Source organism: Melanerpes formicivorus, unplaced genomic scaffold (genome assembly GCF_026170545.1).
Source record: "Melanerpes formicivorus ecotype bairdi unplaced genomic scaffold, bMelFor1.0.p_v2 SCAF_160, whole genome shotgun sequence".
NCBI classification, from domain to species: Eukaryota; Metazoa; Chordata; class Aves; order Piciformes; family Picidae; genus Melanerpes; species Melanerpes formicivorus.
In genome coordinates, this window is record NW_027142512.1 from 171,351 (window position 1) to 193,643 (window position 22,293).

Consider the following 22,293-nt stretch of genomic DNA (forward strand, 5'->3'; position numbering starts at 1 on the left):
TGCCTTGGGCTGGTCTGGAGCTGCTGAGCTGGGCCAGGCTCCTGGACTGGAGGGAGCTGCTGGCAAGAAGGCAAGCACTTCAGGAGACAGCTCTGGCCAGGAGCAGCTCCTCTGCACAGCACAGCAGGGCTGAGGACACTGCCAGAGGATCTCAGGGAGATGAAGAAGGCAGAGAGAGCTTCGAGGTGGCCAGGACTGAGAGGGTGACTGAGAGCTCACTGGAGAAGTCATTGCACTCTGACACAGTGAGGCTGTGGGTGCAGGGTGGTTCAGGTGCAGTTCTGGGAGGCATCTCCTACAGCTGGCACAGCCACAGTTGATGCTGGCTGTGGGGAGAAGCTGTAGGTGGCAGGAGCCACCCCTGGCAGTGCAGAGCAGGGCAGGGTGGGGCAGGGTCCTTCTGCTCTGGAGAGGCTGCTGTGTGGGTCAGGGCTGCTCACAGCTGCCACTCAGCACCAGGGAACTTCCAAAGGGATGTTTCAAGGACAAGGTCCAAGCAGAGTGTGCTCAAAAGGGAGAAGAGTTCCTGAGTCTGTGTTTGCAGTTTCCTATTCTGTGGACAAGGGAAAGTGGGGAGAGAAAGAGAGGTAGCAAAGGACCATTCAAGTTGGAACAAGTCCTTGAAACTGGGGAGGTGTATCTTGGAGTGGTCAGGAGGTCTGCTGGGAGCCTCCTAAAGAGCCTTCAGCCTCTGCCTGTGGACAGCACCAGCAGCACCCTGGCTGCACTCATCAGGATGCCTCTGGCCAGTGCCCTGCAAACAGGCAGGTTTCTGTAGGTGAGTGCACAGGGGCTGGGCTGTGCTCTGTGAGCAGGGCAAATCCATCACCCAGCACACTCCTGCCAGGGTGAGAACCTCCAGGCAGCAGGGATCTGATCAGGGAAGGAAACTGAACTCAACAATGTTGTGGGAGGGAACATTCAGACATCTCCATCTGGTCCCCCCAGGCCTGACCCTTCCTCTGAGCACAGCCCTAGGCCTCTTCTTCCCACCCCACCACCGAAAAGCCTCTGCCCTCAGGGTCATGGGCTCCAAGGTGCAAAGCACCTCCTCTGCATCCAGAGCTCCAGCAGAGGCAGAGCTGCCACAGGAGAGGAAATGCCATTGGGTGTTGCAATGAGCCCTGAGTGTGCTGGGCTGCAAGTGTGGTGCTGAGACCTTGAGAGAGGCTGAGACACTGAGTGGTCTGTGGGGGATCCCTCTGCTCTCAGCAGTGTCTGGTGGCTTTTCAGGGGGACAGGGGAGTGTGATCACCTCCAGCTCAGCAGGGCACAAGCCCAGAGAAGTGGGGAAGCGGCAGCAGGGCCAGAACAGCTCCCCTCACTCTGCTCTGAGCCACAGGCAGTGTCTTGCCTTGCAGGCTTCTGCTCTCTCTGTTCCCCCTGAGGGCAGCAGAAATGCTGTGCATGAGCACTTGTGACAGCCATGAACACTCTGGGGGTGAGATGTGGGCAGCTGGAGTACAAAAGCCTAAAACATTCAGGAACTGCCTTTTTCTACCCTCTCTCCTTAGCACTGGGAGATGCTGAGAAGCCTTTCTGCTTTGGGACTCTTCCATCTGAAAGTGGACACCAGACCTTGCTGCTGCCTCCAGCACTCCCCTGCTCCAGAGCAGGACTGACTCAGCAGCAGGAAGCAGGAAGAGTCTCTGATCCTCCCTGCATGTTCAGACAGCACAAAAGAGTCCAGCAACAGAGCTGGAGGGAGGTCTCCTCCAAAAGAAAACTTAAGTCTCTGTATCAGGAGCTGAGAAATGGCTTTGGTTGTGCTCCATTGACTTGTGACTGCCTTTGCCTTTTGGCTACTGCACTGTGCACAAAGGGAGCAAATGTCCAACAGCAGCTCCATCACCCACTTCCTCCTCCTGCCATTCCCAGGCACAAGGCAGCTGCAGCTCCTGCACTTCTGCCTCTTCCTGGCCATCTACCTGGCTGCCCTGCTGGGCAATGGCCTCATCATCACCACCATAGCCTGGGACCACCACCTCCACACCCCCATGTACTTTTTCCTCCTCAACCTCGCCCTCCTTGACCTGGGCTGCATCTCCACCACTGTGCCCAAGTCAATGGCCAATACCCTGAGGGGCATCAGGGACATCTCCTATGCAGGATGTGCTGCACAGGTCTTTTTTATCCTCTTTTTGCTTTCAGCAGAGGTTTTTCTCCTCACCATCATGTCCTATGATCGCTATGTTGCCATCTGCAGACCCCTGCACTATGAGACCCTCCTGGGCAGCAGAGTTTGTCTCCACCTGGCAGCAGCTGTCTGGGGCTGTGGCTTTCTCTATGCTTTGCTGCACACAGCCAATACATTTTCCCTGCCCCTCTGCCAGGGCATTGCTGTGGACCAGTTCTTCTGTGAAATCCCCCAGATCCTCAAGCTCTCCTGCTCCACATCCTACCTCAGGGAAATTTGGCTTATTGTGGCCAGTGGCTGTTTAGCCTTTGTCTGTTTTGTATTCATTGTGGTGTCCTATGTGCAGATCTTCAGGGTAGTGCTGAGGATCCCCTCTCAGCAGGGATGCCACAAAGCCTTTGCCACCTGCCTCCCTCACCTGGCTGTGGTCTCTCTGTTTCTCAGCACTACATTCTTTGCCCACTTGAAGCCCCCCTCCATCTCCTCCCCATCCCTGGACCTGGTGGTGTCTGTTCTGTACGCAGTGGTGCCTCCAGCAGTGAACCCTCTCATCTACAGCCTGAGGAACCAGGAGCTCAAGGCTGCCCTGAGCAAACTGATCACTGGATGCTTTCATAAACAATAAACTCTTTGTCTTCTCCTGCAGAGCAATTCTGAGATCACTCAATGCAGACCCAGCCTGGCCGCTGGAGTTCTGGCTGCTGCTGGGGCTGTTCCCCTTGTGAGAATGTTGTTCCCACACAAATGTCTTTCTTCAGACCATTTCTGGTTCAGTGTTGTCCTGTCTGCTGTGACCCAGAGGCTGCAGATATGAGGAGCTGTGCTCCCTGTGTGGTCAACACAATAAGGACCCTGCAGGGAGTTGTTTCTCTGAGTTCCTTCCTGCAAGGTTTCTGTGGAGCTGTAGGGCAGTGCCTGTGTGCAGAGGGGGAGGGGCAGAGTCCCAGCACAGCAGCTGTGCCAGGGAGCCCCAGAGCTTGGGCTGTCCTCAGCTGCTCTTTCTTCCCTTCCACGCTCTCCTGCTGAGCCTCTGTGCTGGGGCAAGTCCTGAGTGCTCTGGCAGCTTGGGCTCTGTGCTGCTATGTGGTAGTGCTGGGACTGCAGGCAGGGACAGGCCAGGGCTGGTTCTGGGACAGAGCTGTGCTCTTGAGCAGTGCTGCCATCAGAACAGGAGGTGTCCTCATGCCTTCACACCCTAACCTCCCCCCTTTACAGACTGCTTCTACTCAGAGTTCAGACTGGATACCCTGACCCCCTTCCAGTATAGACTCAGCCCAAACATGGTTCCTTTTACCCCTCCCAGTACAGATGTGGTCTCATCCCAGTACAAACTGGATCATACTGTCCTCTAGCACTGCTGCCTGGGTCCCATCCCAGCATTGACTATATTCCCTGACTCCCTTATCAGTACCATCTGCATCCATCCCAGTACAAACTGCACACCCTCATGCCCTCCCAGTGCAACCTGTACAATATCCCAGTCCAAACAGAATCCCTTTAATCCCTCCTGGTACACATTAGGGCTTATCTCAATAAAAAGTGCATCCCCTTATGCCATCCTAGTATGTCCTGGCCCCTCTTCCAGTTCAAGCTGCATCCCCTGGGCCCATTCCAGTATAGTCTGGTCTCCACATATTACAATCTGGATGGAGTTGTGGTCACCTGGCTGGGCCCAGCACGTCCCCAGCAGTGCCACTGAGCCTGCTCTCACCATAGGATGAGCTGGAGCCAGGCACCACATCAACAATGTCTGAGGCCTCACAGGCACTGGTGCTCAGGCTGGCCCTGCACATGTGCTCACTGGAGTCCACTGCTGTGACGTGGGGAACACACAGCTGGGAGCCTGAGACCTGGAGTTGGGGACAGCCATCAGTGTCACAGGGTGGGGGACAGGGCAGCATTTGGGGTGCTGCTCATGCTGCCTGGGCCCTACCTGGTGGCTGGTGGGCAAGGAGCTGTACTAGGGGAGGGTGCTGGAGCCAGGTCCTGCCACCATGCAGTCAAGGTCCAGGGTCTGGCCCTCAGTGATGGATGGGGTTGAGGACTCAATGAGGGCTGGTGCTACCATCCCTGCCAGCAGGCACCTAGGTAGGTTGTGGTCCCAACAAAAGCATCCCTGTACCATGACAGCATCCCCCACCCACCTCACCTGGCACCATGGCCACCTCAATGGCTGCACTGGCCATGCCAGCAGTGCTGGTGCACACCCAGAGGTAGATGCCATGGAGGAGCATTTAACCCTTCCCAGTACAGACCTGGTCACATCTCAGTACAAACTTCATCTCCTGAACCCCTCACAGCTCAGATGTAATGAGATAGGAATCAATACGGCTGACCAATGTGATTGAGTATTGTTCCTTTATTGTTCCAGTGTTGCAGGCTGATGGTGCAGGCCTGAGGTGCAGGCCTATGGAGCAGGCCTGTAGTGCAAGTATAGCACGGTAAAGTGTAGAAGAAACAGGATACAGGAAAGGCAGAAGAAGAAGTGTGTAGAAAGGCAACTGCTACAACTTATATAAGCTTGGAGTGCTCTGTTGGCACAGCTCCATTGGTTCCCTCTGAGTGACCACACATTGCACTACTACAGATTATCGGTCCAACTACTAATGACACAACGAGGTTGTTGATGCAGGTGCATGTCCTGTTGTCCCAAGATAACTGTCCATGTTTATAGCTACCAGTGTCTTGTTTTAGTTACATGCTGCAGGCACAGCACTGTTTTGCTCCACTGATAGCTGGCTCTGCATTTATGCTGAGCATGGCCTACCGCCATGTCAGGCTCTAGGCCTGCACTGCCAGATTGCTCACACTGCTCGTCGCTGGCATTGCTACAAATCCCCCTTTTTGTTTTTGTGAGCAATCTGGTCATGGGAGTTGTTCTCATTCCATACAAGATGCTACTGCAAACACAGAAGCAAGCAAGGTAAAGCTAAGCTGTATAGCAAAAGCAAGAGTTCTGTAGTGCAGCATGTCTAACAGACTGATGTAACCCATACAAGGCACAAAGCTTAAGTTGAACTAGTTACAATGCTCTGCAGAGCTGGCATAATACATGGTCAAATATAACAAACATTGTAAAGAAGAACTTAGATCTTAACAGTTCCGATCTTTACATTTCACTCCTCTTATCAACAGAGAAGACTTGATTATGCCTGAACACATTGCACAGAGATCAAGGCACAAATGCAATCCTTAGCATTGTCTCTTGCAATCTGCTTTAGGGGTATGTTGCATCTTTATTTTCTCTAGGATGGTCAAAAATCATGAATTGTTTAATGGGAGCAAGATTTCTTTAATCTGTAAAGGTAGATCTGGCCAGGCTCTAGCTTCACAGACAGAAAACTTGCAGGCAAGCAGCAAGAGCAAAAAGAGCTTCATTGCATTGCCCAATATAAAATTACACAGAATAATGTGTTTTTGCTCATCCTAGTAATGCTGATCTCTTAATGTTCACACAACAGTTAAGCAGTCACGACACTCAGTTATAAGCTAGATGCTTTCTGTTGACATCTTGGTTTATCGTGACTGTCGTTGAGGTCAGTGCTAGGCAGGTTTGCTGATTGTCATTTTCATGACAGTTGTGCCGTGTTCGTGCTGTCTTGTGGTGAGAGGGTTACAGCACATTGCAAAGTTGATGTTTCTAGGGTTACAACATTTTCTAGGGTTAATATTTCTAGGGTTACAGCATTTCTAGGGTTAATATTTCTAGGGTTACAGCATTTCTAGGGTTGCCATGAGCTATTTTTTTGCTATGGGGTATTCTCTCTTTTCCCCCTTTGTTTTTGTTAATAATCTCTACTGAGCAAAATGTAAAGATGAAACTGTATCCCCTAGGATGTCTACATTCAGAGGCACACTCAGTTACCAAGAGAGAATACAAAGTTATCAAGCAACCACAATATTCATTCCTAATTCACATGATGCTGTGGTACATTCTTCTGAGTGATGCTGTTTGATCCCAGGTTATCATAGCAGTTATTGTGATCGATGTTCGACTGCATGGGAAATGCTGTGTCCTCGTGGTCTTGATTCTTCTGCCGTTGTTTGTTGCGATGATTGCAGTTAGCAGAAAAGAAGGCTCGAGGTGACCTGATCGTGGCCATCCAGTATCTGAAGAGAGCCTACAAGAATGCTGGGGAGGGACATCCTAACATGTCAGGAAATTACAGGACTAGGGAGAATGGAACAAGGCTGGGGATGGGAAGATTCAGGCTGGATGTGAAGAAGAAATTCTTCACCATGAAAGTGGTGAAGCCCTGGAATGGGTTGTCCAAGGAGGTGGCCAAGGCCTCATGCCTGGAGGTGTTTAAGACCAGGCTGGACGAGGCTCTAGCCTGCCTGATTCAATGTGAGGTGTCCCTGCCCATGGCAGTGGTTGGAACTAAATGATCCTTGTGGTCCTTTCCAACCCTGACTCACTCCACAAGTCCATGACTCCACATATTTTGTAACTAATTTTGAGTGGTGTTTTTTTTGTTTGTTTTTAATGTGAGCTATTTTTTAATATTTTTAATTAATTTTTTGCTTCATTCCTTTAAGATTTTGAAATCTACTTTCAATAAACCTATTTCATTTTTGTTTGATTTCATTATATGGATTTATATTTTATTTCTAAGTTAATTTTTTTAATTATTATTTTTACATGTTTACAATTGTTTTTATTTAATTCTGTAATTTCTTTTCATTTCAATTTGATTTTTTGTAAATTATTTTTATATTTTTTCTTTTTAATTCTAATTTGAGTTGTTTCATATTTTATGTTGAATATATTTCTTTTATTATTTATTTTTGTTTCTTTTTGTTATTTTATTTCATTTTCAGTTATTCTTTTCTACTGTGAATTTATTATTTTGATGTTTAATATTTTTACTTTTAATCAAGTTCTTTTGTTTAGTCTTTAATTCATTTTAATTTTTATTTTTAAATTATTTCTATACTGTTTTAATATGTGGGTTTTTTCTTCATTGCATTTTATTTTTTTTTATCTGCACTTTTTAATTATTTTTTGTTAACTTTTTTGTTTTGTTAATTTTAATCTAATTTTGATATAATTTTTTAATTAATTGTTGTTATTTTGTATTTTAATTTTTCTTTAAATTTTTATTATTTTTTTAAATTACTTTTTGTCATTTTTATTTCTTTTTTACCTTCTTTATTATAATTTTTATTTTCTTATTGTAATTTTTCAATCTGTATTTTAATTTGTTATTCTAATCAATTTTTTATTTTCAATTTTTTTTTTATAATTTCTATTTTTTCTTTTCATCTAGTGTTTAATCGTCTATGTTTTGATCTTATATTCTTTATTGTAATTATTTTTTATTTTGCATGTTTGTTTTATTTAATCTATTTTCTGTTTTAATTTTGATTTTTACTTTTATATTATATTTTTTTTAACCTTTTTCTCTAGTAATTCTTTTTTATTATAATTTTTCATTCTAATTTTCTTGATTTTTCCTTGTATAAATTTTTGTTTGTTTTAATCTAGTAGTCTTGATAATCCTTATTTTCATTTTTTGCTAACAATTCTTATGTTTTCTCTGTTAATAGATATTCTGTGTTAGTAATCCTTATGATTTTTCAGTGTGTCATATTTTGGTTTTTAATATTTTATTTTTATTGTTGCTCTTCCTTTTGATTACTATTCTGTTATTTAGCACTCTATGTTTTGTATCCAGAGTTTTGTGCTTTTGTTACATATTTCTATGTTTAAATTTTTTCTTTGCACATGTCACCTTTTTGTTTACCATTTTTTTTTTTGCATTTTTTTAATTTTTTCTAGTCTATGTCTAAGAAGGAAATATAAAGACATTACCTTAGCTAAGGAATACTTTTAAAAATGAATACCTATTTACTATAAGTCTTAACTATATTACATGGAGCTCCTTTGAAATGCCATGGCACACAACTAAGAAGGTTCGAACCAAAAGAAAATCTTACGATGTGAACTCATTACTAAGTACTTACACCGTACTAAAATTACTATGTACTAGGTATCTATAAATACCAAATGCTTACCATTCATTATGCTTACCAGGAAAACTTAGCAAAACTCTAAATAACAAATCTCTTAAGGACATTGCAATCAGAAATGAAGAAATTATCACTGTAACTTTAAATCAGAGCAGAGCTTTGGTTGGCAAGAGTAGTACTAGAAAATCCTCCCTTTTCTGGGGGTGGGGGTAGGGGTGGGTGGCTAGCAAGGAGTGACCTAGTTGCTATTGTTTCTGTATTAGGGTCTTAACGACTTGCAGCCTATCGTGTCTGAACGACCATTGTTCCACCCATACTGGATTATGTGTTTTCCATTTTAATTTGTGGGTTGGTTGCTGACTAGTAGCCACTACAAAGAAGGAACAGTAACAAGTTTTGCTCCTAGTTGACTTAAGGCATATCAGCCCAATAGAGCAACTGGAAGGGTTAACATGTACGGTCTTACAGTGATTGATTTGCCGTAGTTAAAAGCTAATTGCACTGGTTCTTTGCTAACCCAGGTTGTTTGGATACCTTTTAAACACATGACTTCAACATTTGCCATGAGCAATGGCTAGTGACCATTCCATTTATGACTAGGTATAATGATGACATCGTCTCCAGTATCCATAATCATTGAAAATTGTATAATTTGTCCACAAGGGTGTCTGACAGTTACAATCTGTTCCAGTTTTCCCTTTTGGATTTTTAGGGCTAATAAGGTATTAGGCATATAGGTGGAACCTGAGCCCTCTTGCCCTCAAATCCTGTTAGAAGTTTTAGGCACTCAGGACTCAAATGGTATTAGCTGAGCAACTTCTGTCCCAACAGGAATGCTAACAGGAGGGGTAATCATATAGAGCATAATTTTCATAGCCCAGTCATAATCAGAATGTATTGAACCAAGAGTTACAAGGATGCCCTGTCTAGAGGTAGACAATCTGCCAATTAACAGAGCACAGGGTCTGTGACCCAGAGGACCGTGCTGATAGGACTCGACAACGTTTTGTGGATTCACGAGTGATATCTACTGCTCTTGCCAGGTCTGCTCTGCGCTGCCAGAGGTGGCTGGGGGGGGGGGGGCGGTCCAAGCACCCTGGCTTGGTGTTGTTGCACGGGGTGTACTTGCGCTGCGGGAGCAATTTCCCTGCCTATGACAATCTGGAGTAAAATGATTAGGTCTGTGACGGTGAACACAGCACTTTCAAGTCTGTGCAGCAGTCAGGCACTTTGATTTAAGGCACCTGGGTTTCCAGAAGCACGATGTTTTCCACCCAGGTTGTTTCCCTTGTACGGTGGTCATACTGGTGTTTTCAGGACTGCTTCTATGGCCGTGGCTAGATACGTTGCTGTTTATCGATGCTTCATTCGTTCTGCTGTCCTGTGTCTGTGACCCAAAGGACCATGCCAATTGAACTCGACAACGCTTTGTGGATTCAAAAGTGATATGCAGCTGTTGTCAGGTCTGCTGTGCACTGCCGGGGGGGCTGCGGGGGGGAGGAGGTATGGTCCAAGCACCCTGGTTTGGTGTCATCACGCAGGGTATATTCATGCTGCAGGAGCAGCTTCTGCGACACTGGAGTAAAATGATTAGGTCTGTGACACTTTGGAGTCTGTCCAGCAGTCAGGCACTTGGATTTAAGGTACCTAGGTTTCTCAGAGGCACGATGATTTCCACCCAGGTTGTTTCCTTTGTGCGGTGGTCGTACTGGTGGTTTCAGGACTGCTTCTATGGCCGTGGCTAGATATGCTGCTGCTTGTCAATACTTCATTTGTTGTTGCATTCTGCAGTCATGAGACAGTGGCACCTGTTGATAAAATGCTGAGAACCTGTTTAGTTTCTTCATTAGCATTGTCCAATGCCAAAATATCCACATTTCTACCTTCATACCGTCTTATGTAAGGTATCGACAAAGGAACCAAATGGCCCTGTTAGACCCTGCTGAGTAGTGAGAAGTGCAGGATCAGAGTTATTGTCCTGGATTCTGGGCCACTCTTTGATCGCTATGTCCTGACTTAATTGCAAAGCCTTATCAGGAAGCTGCATTTACTGATAAGATCTAACAAAGATCTCGTCCCAAAGAGATGGTTAATGGTGACACCTCGTAGAGTCTGCTGGCTGCCAGGGCGTGGCTTCCCAGGCATTTGCAAGTGAACTGTCACTTAATTGAGGAGTTGCAAGGTCTAAGGTGGTGTGACTTTGAAGTCTGTTTGCTGACAGGGGCTGAAACTCAGACAGCACTGTCTTAAGATGTAACTTTTTTGTTGCAATCAGAATATCATCCATAGATTTATAGATGAAAAAGTCACAATGAGTCTATTTAAGTGGGAAGAGAGTGCCAGAGAATTCAAGCATGCCTTGAGGCTACCCGTTGATATTGGTGGGTGGAGTCTGCCTTAATCGATGACTCAGTAGATGCAGACTTTGTTAAATCCTCCGGGTGTGAGCAAATTGTAAAGGAAACAATCCTTCAAATGAATAATAATCAGGTCCCAATTTGTGGGGACTGGGAGTTGGGAGGCCAGGTTGTAAGGCACCCATCTCCACCATGATCGCTCTCAGACCTCGTAATAAATACGATTTGCTGACATACCTGTGTCAAAAGGGATTAACAAATGTATTGGAAACAACTGATTGGTTACAGCAGTTGTGTATCCTGACTGTAGCCCATAGGTAGCTATGGCTTGTCTAGCTTCCTTTAACATTACTCAGTTCAGAGATTAGTCATTATTAACCTTCTCCATCTGTGACTACATTTCCCACAATACCTTTCCACCAGCGCAGCGAGACAGTTCCGTGTCCCTCCCACCCCCCGATCATCCCATTGGGACTCAATTGGAATCTGCATCGGAGTGCTATACTCTGCTGATAACGTCTGGAATGTAGGAGGCAGGCGGGGTGTAGCGCAGCTGAAACTGCCGCGGGGAAGGGGCTGCTAGGGCCGTTCCTGCCGCTGCCATGGGGGTGGCTGCTGCCGGCGCGGCTGCCGGTGTCAGTGCTGGTATCCGTGGTGCGTCAGTTGATTCCGCTTAATTGGAGCCGCTGGTACTCACGGGGGTCATGGGGGGTCGCGGGAGGCATCGCCAGGAGAACTGCCAGGGTGTGGGGTGCTGCTGGCATGGGCGCCGCTGGGATGAGGGGTGCCGGGCTGAGCACTGATGGGGTGGGAACCACAGGAGGGGAGTGGTCACAAGAATGCCGCAATCGCGAGCCTCCAAGTGCTCCTTTTGTTTTTCTAAGAGGAGTTGTAGGGCAGAGTTCGCACTGTTCGGCCTCCCAGCATTGGCCCTCTCGGCTTCCAAGTCACAGAATCACAGAATTATTAAGGCTGGAATAGACCTCTGAGATCATCAAGTCCAGCCTGGGACTTAACACCACATTGACTAGACCATGTCACTAAGTGACACATCCAATCTTTCCTTAAACATCTCCCAATCTTTCCTTAAATATCTCCAGGGATGGTGACTCCACCACATCCCTGGGCAGTCCATTACAGTGTCATCTCCATATGAACAATTTTTGTCTAGCTGAATGGACTAGCAACATAGGAAGTGACTCTTTGAAGCAAGTGATCCTCTTACTCTTGTTAGGCAAAAAGCATCAAAAGATTACTTCTTTTCCACATTACTTGAGCATAGCCTTGCACTCAGTTTATGCAGGTATACTCCACACCTAAAAAATACACCCTGGTATTCTCTAAATGAATCAAGGTGTAGCTGTAAGCCAGCCCAATTGTAGAGGAAGAGGGTTTCGTGCTCTGGATCAAACTAAGACACTGAAGTTGCAACCAAAACTGTCAAAAATGCAAGGGGAAAAACATTACGAGGCCGTCGCTGGTGGTATCAGAGGAAGATGTTGATGAAGGGGATCGAAAACACTGAGCCACAGGTTTCGTCGCTTTTTTGTGGGTTTTTCTCTGCTGGGGGCAGACGGCTGTGGTGGTGTCTAATAAACACGGTGTGTTCGCCAAGATGGCGGACGTGGTGTCTTCTCTCTCTAATTCTTCATACGTAGTGACCTCCATTTTGATTTCGCACTCCTTATCAGTTCGATCAGGATTCGCTTCTGCCGCTATTGACGTGGCAGGAGCAGATTTTTCCATGCAAAAGGACGGTAATAGAGAGCCGTGATTCGTGTAGAAGGAGTAGCGGGCAATTGAAATTGAGGAGGATGCTGACGGAGCGGCAGACAATGTGCAGGGAGAGAGGAGGGGGGCGGAGGGCAGGGGGTGCCTTCCGAGTCTCCCTTTCTCATCTCGGTTAGAACCAAAGGCCGCAGCAGCTGAACCGGGAGTAGCCTGCTCTGCTTTTTTTGATTGCAATGTCCGTGATGATCCTTATTTAGCACCTCTTCCCACAGCTGGGCTGCAATTTCACCCCCATGCTTCAGAAGTAAAAGCTTATTGCCATGGGGATGACTCTGGGCACAGGCTAATAGCCCTTTTACGATCCCAGAATTGCCAGCAATACCTCTCACGGAGAGGATAGGTGAAGAGCGTTTAGCACTGACTCTTCTGTGTCGTGGCGTGCTGCCCCTTGCCCCTCCTCCGGTCACTCACTGGACCAGGGTGAGATTCACTTCCTTTTTGAGCATGCACTGCTAATTTTCCAGCACCGGGGCAGTGCTGTCCGACCGGCTTTCCGTATCACTCGGACGTACCTCTTTGTGCTGAGTCGATCAGTATTGGAGTCCGAGGATCCCTTGTCTACGAGTTCAGGTTTATTAGGGCGCCAGATATCGGACGACGGAGATGGGAATCAATACGGCTGACCAATGTGATCGAGTATTGTTCCTTTATTGTTCCAGTGTTGCAGGCCGATGGTGCAGGCCTATGGAGCAGGCCTGTAGTGCAAGTATAGCACAGTAAAAGTGTAGAAGAACAGGAGACAGGAAAGGCAGAAGTGCATAGCAAGGCAACTGCTACAACTTATATAAACTCGGAGTGCCCTGTTGGCACAGCTCCATTGGTTCCCTATGAGTGACCACACATTGCACTATTACAGATTATTGGTCCAACTACTAACGACACAATGAGGTTGTTGATGCAGGTGCATGTCCTGTTGTCCCAAGATAACTGTCCATGTTTATAACTACCAGTGTCTTGTTTTAGTTACATGCTGCAGGCACAGCACTGTTTTGCTCCACTGCTAGATGACTCTGCATTTATGCTGAGCATGGTCTACCATCATGTCAGGCTCTAGGCCTGCACTGCCAGATTGCTCACACTGCTCGTCGCTGGCATTGCCACAGTCACCTAGAGCAGATCACAGGGGATCACATCTAGGTGGGCCTTGAATATCTCCTGAGAAGGAGACTCCACAGCCGCCCTGGGCAGCCTATTCCAGATGGGGCCCAATCTGCACTAGGATGGAGTCAGGGATGTGATTTGTACTGGGATGGGCCTCAGACTGTACTGGGAAATATTAAAATGATCCTGTTACTGATGGGACAAGACCACATCTCTGCAGGGGTGAGGGCAGTTCAGGAAATCCAGTTTGTACTGAGACTGGGCTAGGGCTGTACAGGCAGGGGGTTAAAAGGATCAAGTTTGTAATAGGATAAGGGTCAGACTGTACTGGAATGGAGCCAGGGGATCCCAATTGTACTGGACTGGGGTCTGGTCTGTACTTAGAGAGGGAACCAAGGGAGTGAATTTCAATAAACATTGCTAGACCTATGCTGGGAGGGGATAAAGGAATCCAGCCTATTTTGGGACAAGGCCTAATGTGCACTTGGAAGTGTTAAAGGTTCACTGTTTGGACACAAGGCTCAGACAGTACTGGGAGGGCAAGAAGGTGTCCATTTGTACTGGAATGGATGCAGTCAGACCTAGTAGGAGGCCTGGAGATGCATTTTATACTGGGATGGGACAGAGGCAGTAGTGGGAGAGGGCAAGGTGATTCACTTTGTTCTGAGAGGAGGCCACAGCTGTACTGGAAGCAGTTCAAATTATGTAGTTTTTAGTGGGAAGGGACTCAGCCTGTCCTGGGAGTGGGTTCAAAATATCCTCTCAGCACTGGGTGAGATTCACTTGATACTGGGACAGGAACAGGGCTATCAGTTTGTTCTGGGCTGTCTCTCAAGCTGTGCTGGGATGACATCAGGAGGATCAGTTTATTTTGGAACAAGGCCAAGTTTGTACGTGGAGGGCTTAAAAGGGACCATGCCTGGACTGAGATGGGGCCCAGTCTATAGTAGGATGGAATCATGGTATCCAGTTTGCGCTATGAGGTGGACACACTGTAGTGGGGGGAGGCAGGGTATGAAATTTGTCCTGTGATGGATGGAGTTGGTATGGGAGAAAGACAGAGGATCAGTTTGTACTGGAATGAGGAGCACTTTGTACTAACATCAGGGGTCCAGCAAGTACTGCTGCTCCCTGGCAGTGCTGCTGTGCTGGGACTCCTTGCCCTCCCACCTCTGCACAGAGGAGATGTCCCTGAAGCTCCAGAAAATTCTTGGAGGAAGGACCCCAGGAAAAAAAAAATGTTATTGAAAGGTTCTTTATTTTGATTAACCAAACAAGGAGCACAGCTCCCCCAACATAAATCCTCAGTCAGAAATGCAAAGCAGAGAGAATGGTGATGACAACATTGCCAAAAGTAAAAATCCACCACAAACAACAAAATTTGAGCAGCCAGGCAGGGCCTGCACTGAGTGACATCAGAACTGCTCTGCAGGAGAAGACAAAGAGTTTATTGCTTCTGAAAGCATCCAGTGACCAGTTTGCTCAGGGCAGCCTTCAGCTCCTGGTTCCTCAGGCTGTAGATGAGAGGGTTCACTGCTGGAGGCACCACTGAGTACAGAACTGACACAATAAGGTTCCAGAAAGGAGAGGACATGGAAGGGGGCTTCAGGTAGGCAAAGATGCCAGTGGTGATAAACAGGAAGACCACAGCCAGGTGAGGGAGGCAGGTGGCAAAGGCTTTGTGGCGTCCCTGCTGAGAGGGGATCCTCAGCACTGCCCTGAAGATCTGCACATAGGACATCACAATCAACATGAAACAGCCAAATGCTAGGCAGAAAGTGACCATAATAAGCCCGATTTTCCTGAGGTAGGATGCGGAGCAGGAGAGCTTGAGGATCTGGGGGATTTCACAGAAGAACTGGTGCAGAGCATTGCCCTGGCAGAGGGGCACGGAAAGTGTATTGGCTGTGTGCAGCACAGCATTGAGAACCCCACAGGCCCAGGCAGCTGCTACCATCTGGAGACAAACTCTGGTGCCCAGGAGGGTCTCATAGTGCAGGGGTCTGCAGATGGCAACATAGCGATCGTAGGACATGGTGGTGAGGAGAGAAAACTCTGTTGAAATCAAGAAGAGAAAGAAAAATACTTGTGCAGCACATCCTGAGTAGGAGATGACTCTGGTGTCCCAAAGGGAATTTGTCATAGATTTGGGGACTGTGGTAGAGATGCAGCCCAAGTCAAGGATGGAGAGGTTGAGGAGGAAGAAGTACATGGGGGTGTGGAGGTGGTGGTCCCAGGCTATGGTGGTGATGATGAGGCCATTGCCCAGCAGGGCAGCCAGGTAGATGACCAGGAAGAGGCAGAAGTGCAGGAGCTGCAGCTGCCTTGTGCCTGGGAATGGCAGGAGGAGGAAGTGGGTGATGGAGCTGCTGTTGGCCATCTGCTGCCTCTGGCCATGGAGACCTGTGCAAGGAGGGAAAGGCAGTGACAAGTTAGGGCACACTTCTCTCAGCTTCCTTGTAACCCCTGTCCCTGCATTGCATGAGGAATGGATCAGCTCAGTCCCCAACACTACCAACCACGGATGGTTCATGACAGCTTCAAATGCAGCAGGGACCCAGAATTGCCATGAAGATTCCTCTGGTGTCAGAACAGAAAGTGACCAACAGCCCAATCCCAGGGAATGAGAGTCCCATGGAGAGGTGGAGAACCAGGGAACAGCTCTGCAGTGCTGCAGAAACAGGGAAGGGAAGAGAGAAAGGCAGAGGGGCTGGGGGGGAAGCCTTCTCCTTACCCAGCTCTGCTCACTGCTGCTTGACAGGATGGAACTGAAGAGCTTTTGTCCTCCTTTTGTGTGCACACTCCAGGAGCCTTCAGATGAATGTCAGCTGCCAAGGTTGTGACTCCTGACCTGGAGCCCATAGCTTTGAGGGCACTGCTTCTGCTGGGTAGAAGAGGAGAGCAAAATTTTGCATTGGGAAATGTGTCTGCAGTGCAGAGAATGGCACAGAGGTGCCTGATCCCCCTTGCCAGGGCATCTCTGCCAGCTGGTCCCTCTTCCCCTCTGCCCATGTCCCTGCTGCCTGCAGCTGTCCCTGCCAGGAGCTGCAGCTCTGTGTCCAGCTCTCCTCCCTGTCCCTGCTGACAGATCCCATCCCATTCTCTGTGTACTGAGCTCTGCCCTGCAGACCCCTCCCAGCAGCAGGACACTGCCCAGGGGCAGCTCTGGGTGTGCAGGGGCTCAGGAGAAGCTCAGACAAAGGCTAATGAGACCCTTGGTCTCAGAATCTTCTGCAGAGTGGAGAAATAAACTACAGTCTCACACAGTCCACCCAGCACACCAAGGGGATCAACATTCAAAGCCAAGACTCCTTCCCTTCCAGCAAAATGCTGCCTTGATGCTCTTATGGAAAACCCCCTCAGAAATGCCCAGAGGTGAGCCAGGACTGTGAGCAGCTCTGGCCAGCACAGTTCTCTCCCCACAGCAGAAGGCCCCTGCCCTGCCCTGCTGTGTCAGGGCTGTCTCCTGCCACTCACAGCTTCTCCCCACAGCACTATGTGGAGCTCCCTGGGCAGCCTCAGTGCTGACCCTGGCAGGCAGCAGAGTCCCTGCCCCAGCACACAGCCCCTGGGCTGCAGGGACCCTGCTCTGAAGGACAGCCCTCACCACCCCTGCCTGCACCCCAGGGCTCCACAGCTCTTCAGAAAAGCCTGAAAAGAGCCTCTGCACAGGAAGATTTCCTTCCAGCCCCCACCAGCTGTGGCTGTGCCAGCTTTAGGAGATGCCTCCAGATGCTGCACCTGCACTGCCCTGCCCCCACAGACTCACCATGTCAGTGCCTGCAGTGACTTCTCCTCCTGTCAGCTCTCAGTCACCCTCCTGGACACCTCGAACCTCTCTCTGCCTTCCTCATCTCGCTGAGATCCACTGGCAGTGCCCTCAGCCCTGCTATGCAGAGCAGAGGAGCTGCTCCTGGGCACAGCTGACACTTTTCATTGCTGCCTACTTTCCAGCAGCTCCCTCCAGCCATGGAGCTCAGCCCAGCTGAGCAGCAGAGGACCAACCCAAGGGCATTTTAATGACCCTCTGGTGGCTTTGGTGCCAGGTAAACATCAGAGACTGAGAGGGAGATGATGAAACCTCTCCAGAAGTTTAAGTCACTTTCAAACTCTGAAGTTTCTTCTTTTGTTGATGGGTCCCAGTGAGGACACTGCTGGGAAAGTGTCTCCAGGCTGTGGTTGGAGCAGAGAACTGGAGGCAGTGCTGAGAGGTCAGGACAAGCAGAGGAAGATGTCTCTGATGCTGAGCAAACCTGGAGGTGTTTCATTAATGCAAAGGGTCAAGCCCTGAGCCCTGGCTCCTGGACAGGCAGATCCTGTCCCTCACTCACCCCTCAGGGGGATTCCTGGAGCAGTGGGATGTGGAGAGGACCAATGTCAAGGGCAGGACTATGGCACAACCCCTCCCAGGCTCCTGAGGATGGACAAGGAGGCAATGAGGCCCCAGGGCTGCAAGGAGGAGTTGTCTCCTCAGAGGCATCAGTGGCACAGACCACAGCCAGAACCAAAGGCATGAAGAGCTTGGCTCTGCCAGGAGCCTTTCAGCTCTCCCACAGCCCTCTGCCATCTGCCCCTCAGGCTGTCCTCTGCTGCTGCATCAGCTGAGCCTCTTTCCCTGCAGGCTGTAGTCACCCACCCAGCTGCCCCACCTTGCTGGCACCTTCCTTTGCTGCTCTCTCTCCATCCTCCCTGACTCTTCCTTGAAATTTCAAGTCTTGAGCTGGTCCAGGGTGCTGCTGAGTGACATCCTGCTCCACAGCACTGCCCTGGCAGTGACATTTCTTTCTCCTCATATCTAGTCTGGACCTCCCCAGCTCCACTTTGTGGCTTTATTTCTTTCTCATGCTGCTCTTCACTAGTCAGGAAATCTTCTCATGCCTCAAAGCACTCTCAAGCTACTCCTCTACTCTTCTCATTCTCCACAGCACTGGGCTCAGGGGCTTCAGCCACTACCTAGTGGCCATATGTCAGATGCCTCCAAATCCCTGGTCAAAGGACAGTGGCTTTAAGCTGAAAGAAGGCAGAGCTAGATCAGATCGAAGGAGGAAATATTTTATGGTGAGGGTGGTAGGGCACTGGAAAAGGTTACCCAGAGAATGGGAGAAGAGAAGGTTCTGAGGAGACCTTCTTGTGGCCTTTCAGTACCTGAAGGAGGCTACAAGAAAGCTGAGGAGGGACTTTTGAGGCTGTCAGGGTGTGATAGGACTTCTTAGGGTGTCAGGAATTGATAGGATTGGAGGGGATGGAACAAAACTAGGAATGGGTAGATTCAGATTGGACGTTAGGAAGAAGTTCTTCCCCATGAGGGTGGTGAGACACTGGCACAGGTTGCCCAGGGAGGTGGTGGAAGCCTCATGCCTGGAGGTTTTTAAGGCCAGGCTGGATGTGGCTGTGAGCAACCTGCTCTAGTGTGAGGTGTCCCTGCCCATGGCAGGGAGGTTGGAGCTGGCTGATCCTTGTGGTCCCTTCCAACCCTAACAATTCTGTGATTCCTCATCCCTTGAAGTGTCCAGGATCAGGAACTCTGAGCAACCTGAACTGGTAGAAGATGTCCTTCCTCATGGTCATGGGTTTGGATGAGTTGCCCTTTTTGGTCCCTTCCAACCCAAACCATTCCAGGATTCTTTAACTCTAATATCCCCAAGGCCTTCTCCACAGGGCTGCAGATATTTACAGACACCATGGAGGTGCTTTCCTTTCACCTAGTCCCCAACAGCCTGACAACAAAGAAAGAGTTGCCATTTTTTGGACATGAATGGCCAGGGCTTTGGAGAAACAAGTCAGAGCCCAAGTGCACCTCACTCAGAACAGGAAAGCTGCAGTGAGTTCGACTGAAGCAGGAGGATGATTTGACACAGTTAATGCAGCTGAGGGACTTCAGCAAGGTGTAACAGAGATGCAAACAGGTTCAGTGTGGTGTCAAGGTTCACTCTGTTCCTTACAACATGGATGTCATACACAAAGTTCTCTGGATTTGGGGTGGGATTAGAATGATTGTGACAGGAAAATCTCCTCGGGGCTGGGCTGGAATGATTTTACAGAGAGATTGGGAGTGAAGAGGGTCAGGGAAGCCCTCCTGTTGAGTCACAGCATTCAGCATGGACCCTCCTCTGCAGAGAGAAGTGTAAGTGGGTTTAGACCCAATCCTAGTGCCAGACTTGGTCCCTGGTTTATGACTCAGAATGTTTGGGTGCAGGAATTTCAGGGGCAGAGCTTTTCCAAGGCACTGTGGCTCCTGCAGGACTTGAAGGCAGCAGCAGCAGTAGTTTAAAACTCCTTCAATAGTTCTGGTGAATCATGAGCTCAGGCTGTGGGATTTCACAGCAGCACTGAAGTCAAACCCCAACAGCCCTGTGTCCTAGCTGAGCTGTGAGACCCCAACAGGTCTTTTAATCAGCTCCAAGCCAAAGCAGCAGCTCCCTTCCTCCCACCAAAACCATCTTGGGGGGTGGGGAGGTGTGCTAATAGGGTTCCTTTCCTCTTCTCTCTCTCTCCATTTCTTCCTTCTCTCTCTCCCTTCTTCTGTTCCATTCACTTTATTCTGTTAATAAGCAGCCTGGCTGTTGATAGTTTGGCCTCCTTTGTGCTTCTAATTTCATAACTCAGGAATGTTCCAGAAGAGCTGAGACTCTTTCCCCATTCATACCAAGACACAGCACCAGTGCTGTCAGGGAGCAGCAATGCTTGGTCTTCATAGACTGCTCTCTTTCGACTCCCACACTCCCCTTCTGATCCCTTGTGTTGATCTAAGGCCTGGAAGCTTGGTCAGGGCTTTGCAGTATGGCAGTCTGTGATCACAGGCAGGGACAGGCCATATGCCCATGCACCTGGTCTCCACAGGAGCACTTCTACACAGAGAGGTGATCTGCTTAGGGCAGTGTCTGAAGGCTTAGGTCTTCTTCCAAACTTTCTCTCAAGAGTATGACAAATAGTGCCACAGATGAAAGCATCAGGGAACAGCTAAAGTGTGTGAGTGTGCACAGCAGTGTCCACAGCAGTGTCCACAGCAGTGTACACAGCAGTGTCCACAGCAGTGTACACAGCCAGGCCTCCTGCAAGAGACCTGAAGGACCAGCAGAGAAAGGTCTGCTTTGTGCCTGCTCTCCCAGGGCAATCATCCTGGACTGCTCCTCACAACCACTATTCCCAGCACTGCCTCTCACCATGGTTTGGAGAGGTTCTTTGTCCTTCCACAGGAGGACATGGCCTCAGGAGGTCAGCAGTGCCTGTTTACATTGTGCACATGAGATGTCAGCAGATGAGCTGAGCTGAACCTGGGTGAGCACAAACACCATCAGTTATTGCTGGGGGTACCAAGGCACTGGAGGTGTGAGGAGCCTCCCAGCCTCTGGCAGGGGCAGCAGGAAGCCAGGCAGACTCTGACTGCTGCAGGGCAGGGCCTGTGTGAGTGATGGGGAAAGACTCTGTCTCTGAACATCCCACACTCCATTAGGGGTCCATGATGCCATCTCAGATGTGGACACCTGACAGAGCTGGGACATTGCTGTGTGTCACTCCAGAACAAACCCTACTGGCCCAGGGAGATTCATCTCAGATGGCTTGGGCAGGCTGCTGTGTGCTTACATCATCCTTGCTGGACTGTGCCCTGAGATGTGCACAGAGCCATCCCAGAGGTTCTGGGCTCCTTGGAAAAGGCCTCTCCAGGAACACCAAAAAGGAGGATGGGGAACATTGCAGGCTGGTCACCCTCAGCACAGTCCCTGGGAAGGTGAAGGCTCAAACACCTCTGCAGCCATTTGCAGGCCCTTGCAGGACAAGAGAGGTATTGCTGAAGCCATATGGGTAGGGGCAAAAAGGGAAGGTTTTGTCCCTGGACCTTAGCCAGGGCTTTGCCATGGTCCCATAGTCTCTTTAGAGCCAGACTGCTGAGAGCTGGAGAGCAGAAATGGGTGAGGTGGTGGCTGGGTGGTGGAGGAAGCCCAAATATCATCAGTGGAGAGTCCTCCTGTCAGACACTTCCCAGTGGCATCCCTCAGGGCAAGCCCTTGGGCCAGCAGTGTGCAATGTCTTCATGAACTCCCTGCACCATCTGACCCAGGGCCTCTGCAGCTCCTCTGGAGATGAAGCCAAACTGGGTAGAGGCCTTGAGGGACCTCATCTGCTTAACCCTGCCCTGAGCAGGATCATTGGAGAAGAGGATGTGCAGGAGTCTCCTCCACACATGCAGCAGGACAGAGCCAGCAGCTTCTCCACTCAAACCCTTGGTAGGAAATCTGCCAGATGCATCTGGTGAAACTTTGATCTGCTCAGGCTCTGGCCACAAGGAGGCTGAGGGCTGAGTGTGCAATCCTGTGCTCAGTTGTGTCTCAGGAACTCACCATTCAACAGGAAGCCAAGGACTGGGAAGGGGGAGGTGAGGCCACTTCTGCCTCCTGAGAGGATTGGCCAACAGCAGGAACACAGCTGGGAAAGGGACTGTGTCTGCAGGAGCTGATAGGGCAGCCCTGGGCTCATGGCTGGCAGATGGGCACAGTGATCTGGGAGATGCCCTCTGCCAAAGGGCCTGGGCTGACTGCAGGAAGGGGCTGATGGGTTGGTTGCTGTGTCTCTGCTGCCTGAGTACCTGATGGGACAGCAGCAGGCACAGGGCTTGGTGCTGTCTATGCAAGAAACTGCAAGGCCAGCAGCCTTGGGAGCTCCTGGTGAGGTAGGAAAGAGGAGGAGAGAGGAACACTGCCAGATGGTGCAGCCTGGCAGGTGGAGACTGGCCATGAGGAGCAAGAAACCTCTCTCAAAGGGCAGTGCTGTGGCCTGAGAAGTTCTCCAGAAGGAGTCTGGGATCAGCCCTTCTCTTTGTGTCCCAAGGAGCAGAGTGTGAGTGTGGGCAGGTGTCAGTGAAGGCCTGGAAAGGCCAAGGTGGGGAAGTGAGATGAGTGTCTGCAGCCTGCAGGGCAGGAGAAGCAGCTGTGAGAA

At 49.3% G+C, this 22,293-nt stretch overlaps 3 protein-coding genes across 3 annotated transcripts in view; 1 reads left to right on the top strand and 2 right to left on the bottom strand.

The window, feature by feature from the left end:
• The window catches only part of LOC137457128 (zinc finger protein 850-like), a 386,697-nt gene that overhangs the window by 54,464 nt on the left and 309,940 nt on the right, over positions 1-22,293 (bottom strand).
• On the top strand, positions 1,830-2,762 carry LOC137457140 (olfactory receptor 14A16-like). Its single transcript, XM_068168938.1, has one exon. It carries the CDS (start codon positions 1,830-1,832, stop codon positions 2,760-2,762), a length of 933 nt encoding a protein of 310 aa, XP_068025039.1.
• LOC137457134 (olfactory receptor 14A16-like) lies at positions 14,807-16,152 on the bottom strand. Its single transcript, XM_068168933.1, has 2 exons — positions 16,094-16,152; positions 14,807-15,762 (listed from the first exon to the last, which is right to left on the bottom strand). Exon 2 carries the CDS (start codon positions 15,737-15,739, stop codon positions 14,807-14,809), a length of 933 nt encoding a protein of 310 aa, XP_068025034.1. The 5' UTR covers positions 15,740-15,762; positions 16,094-16,152.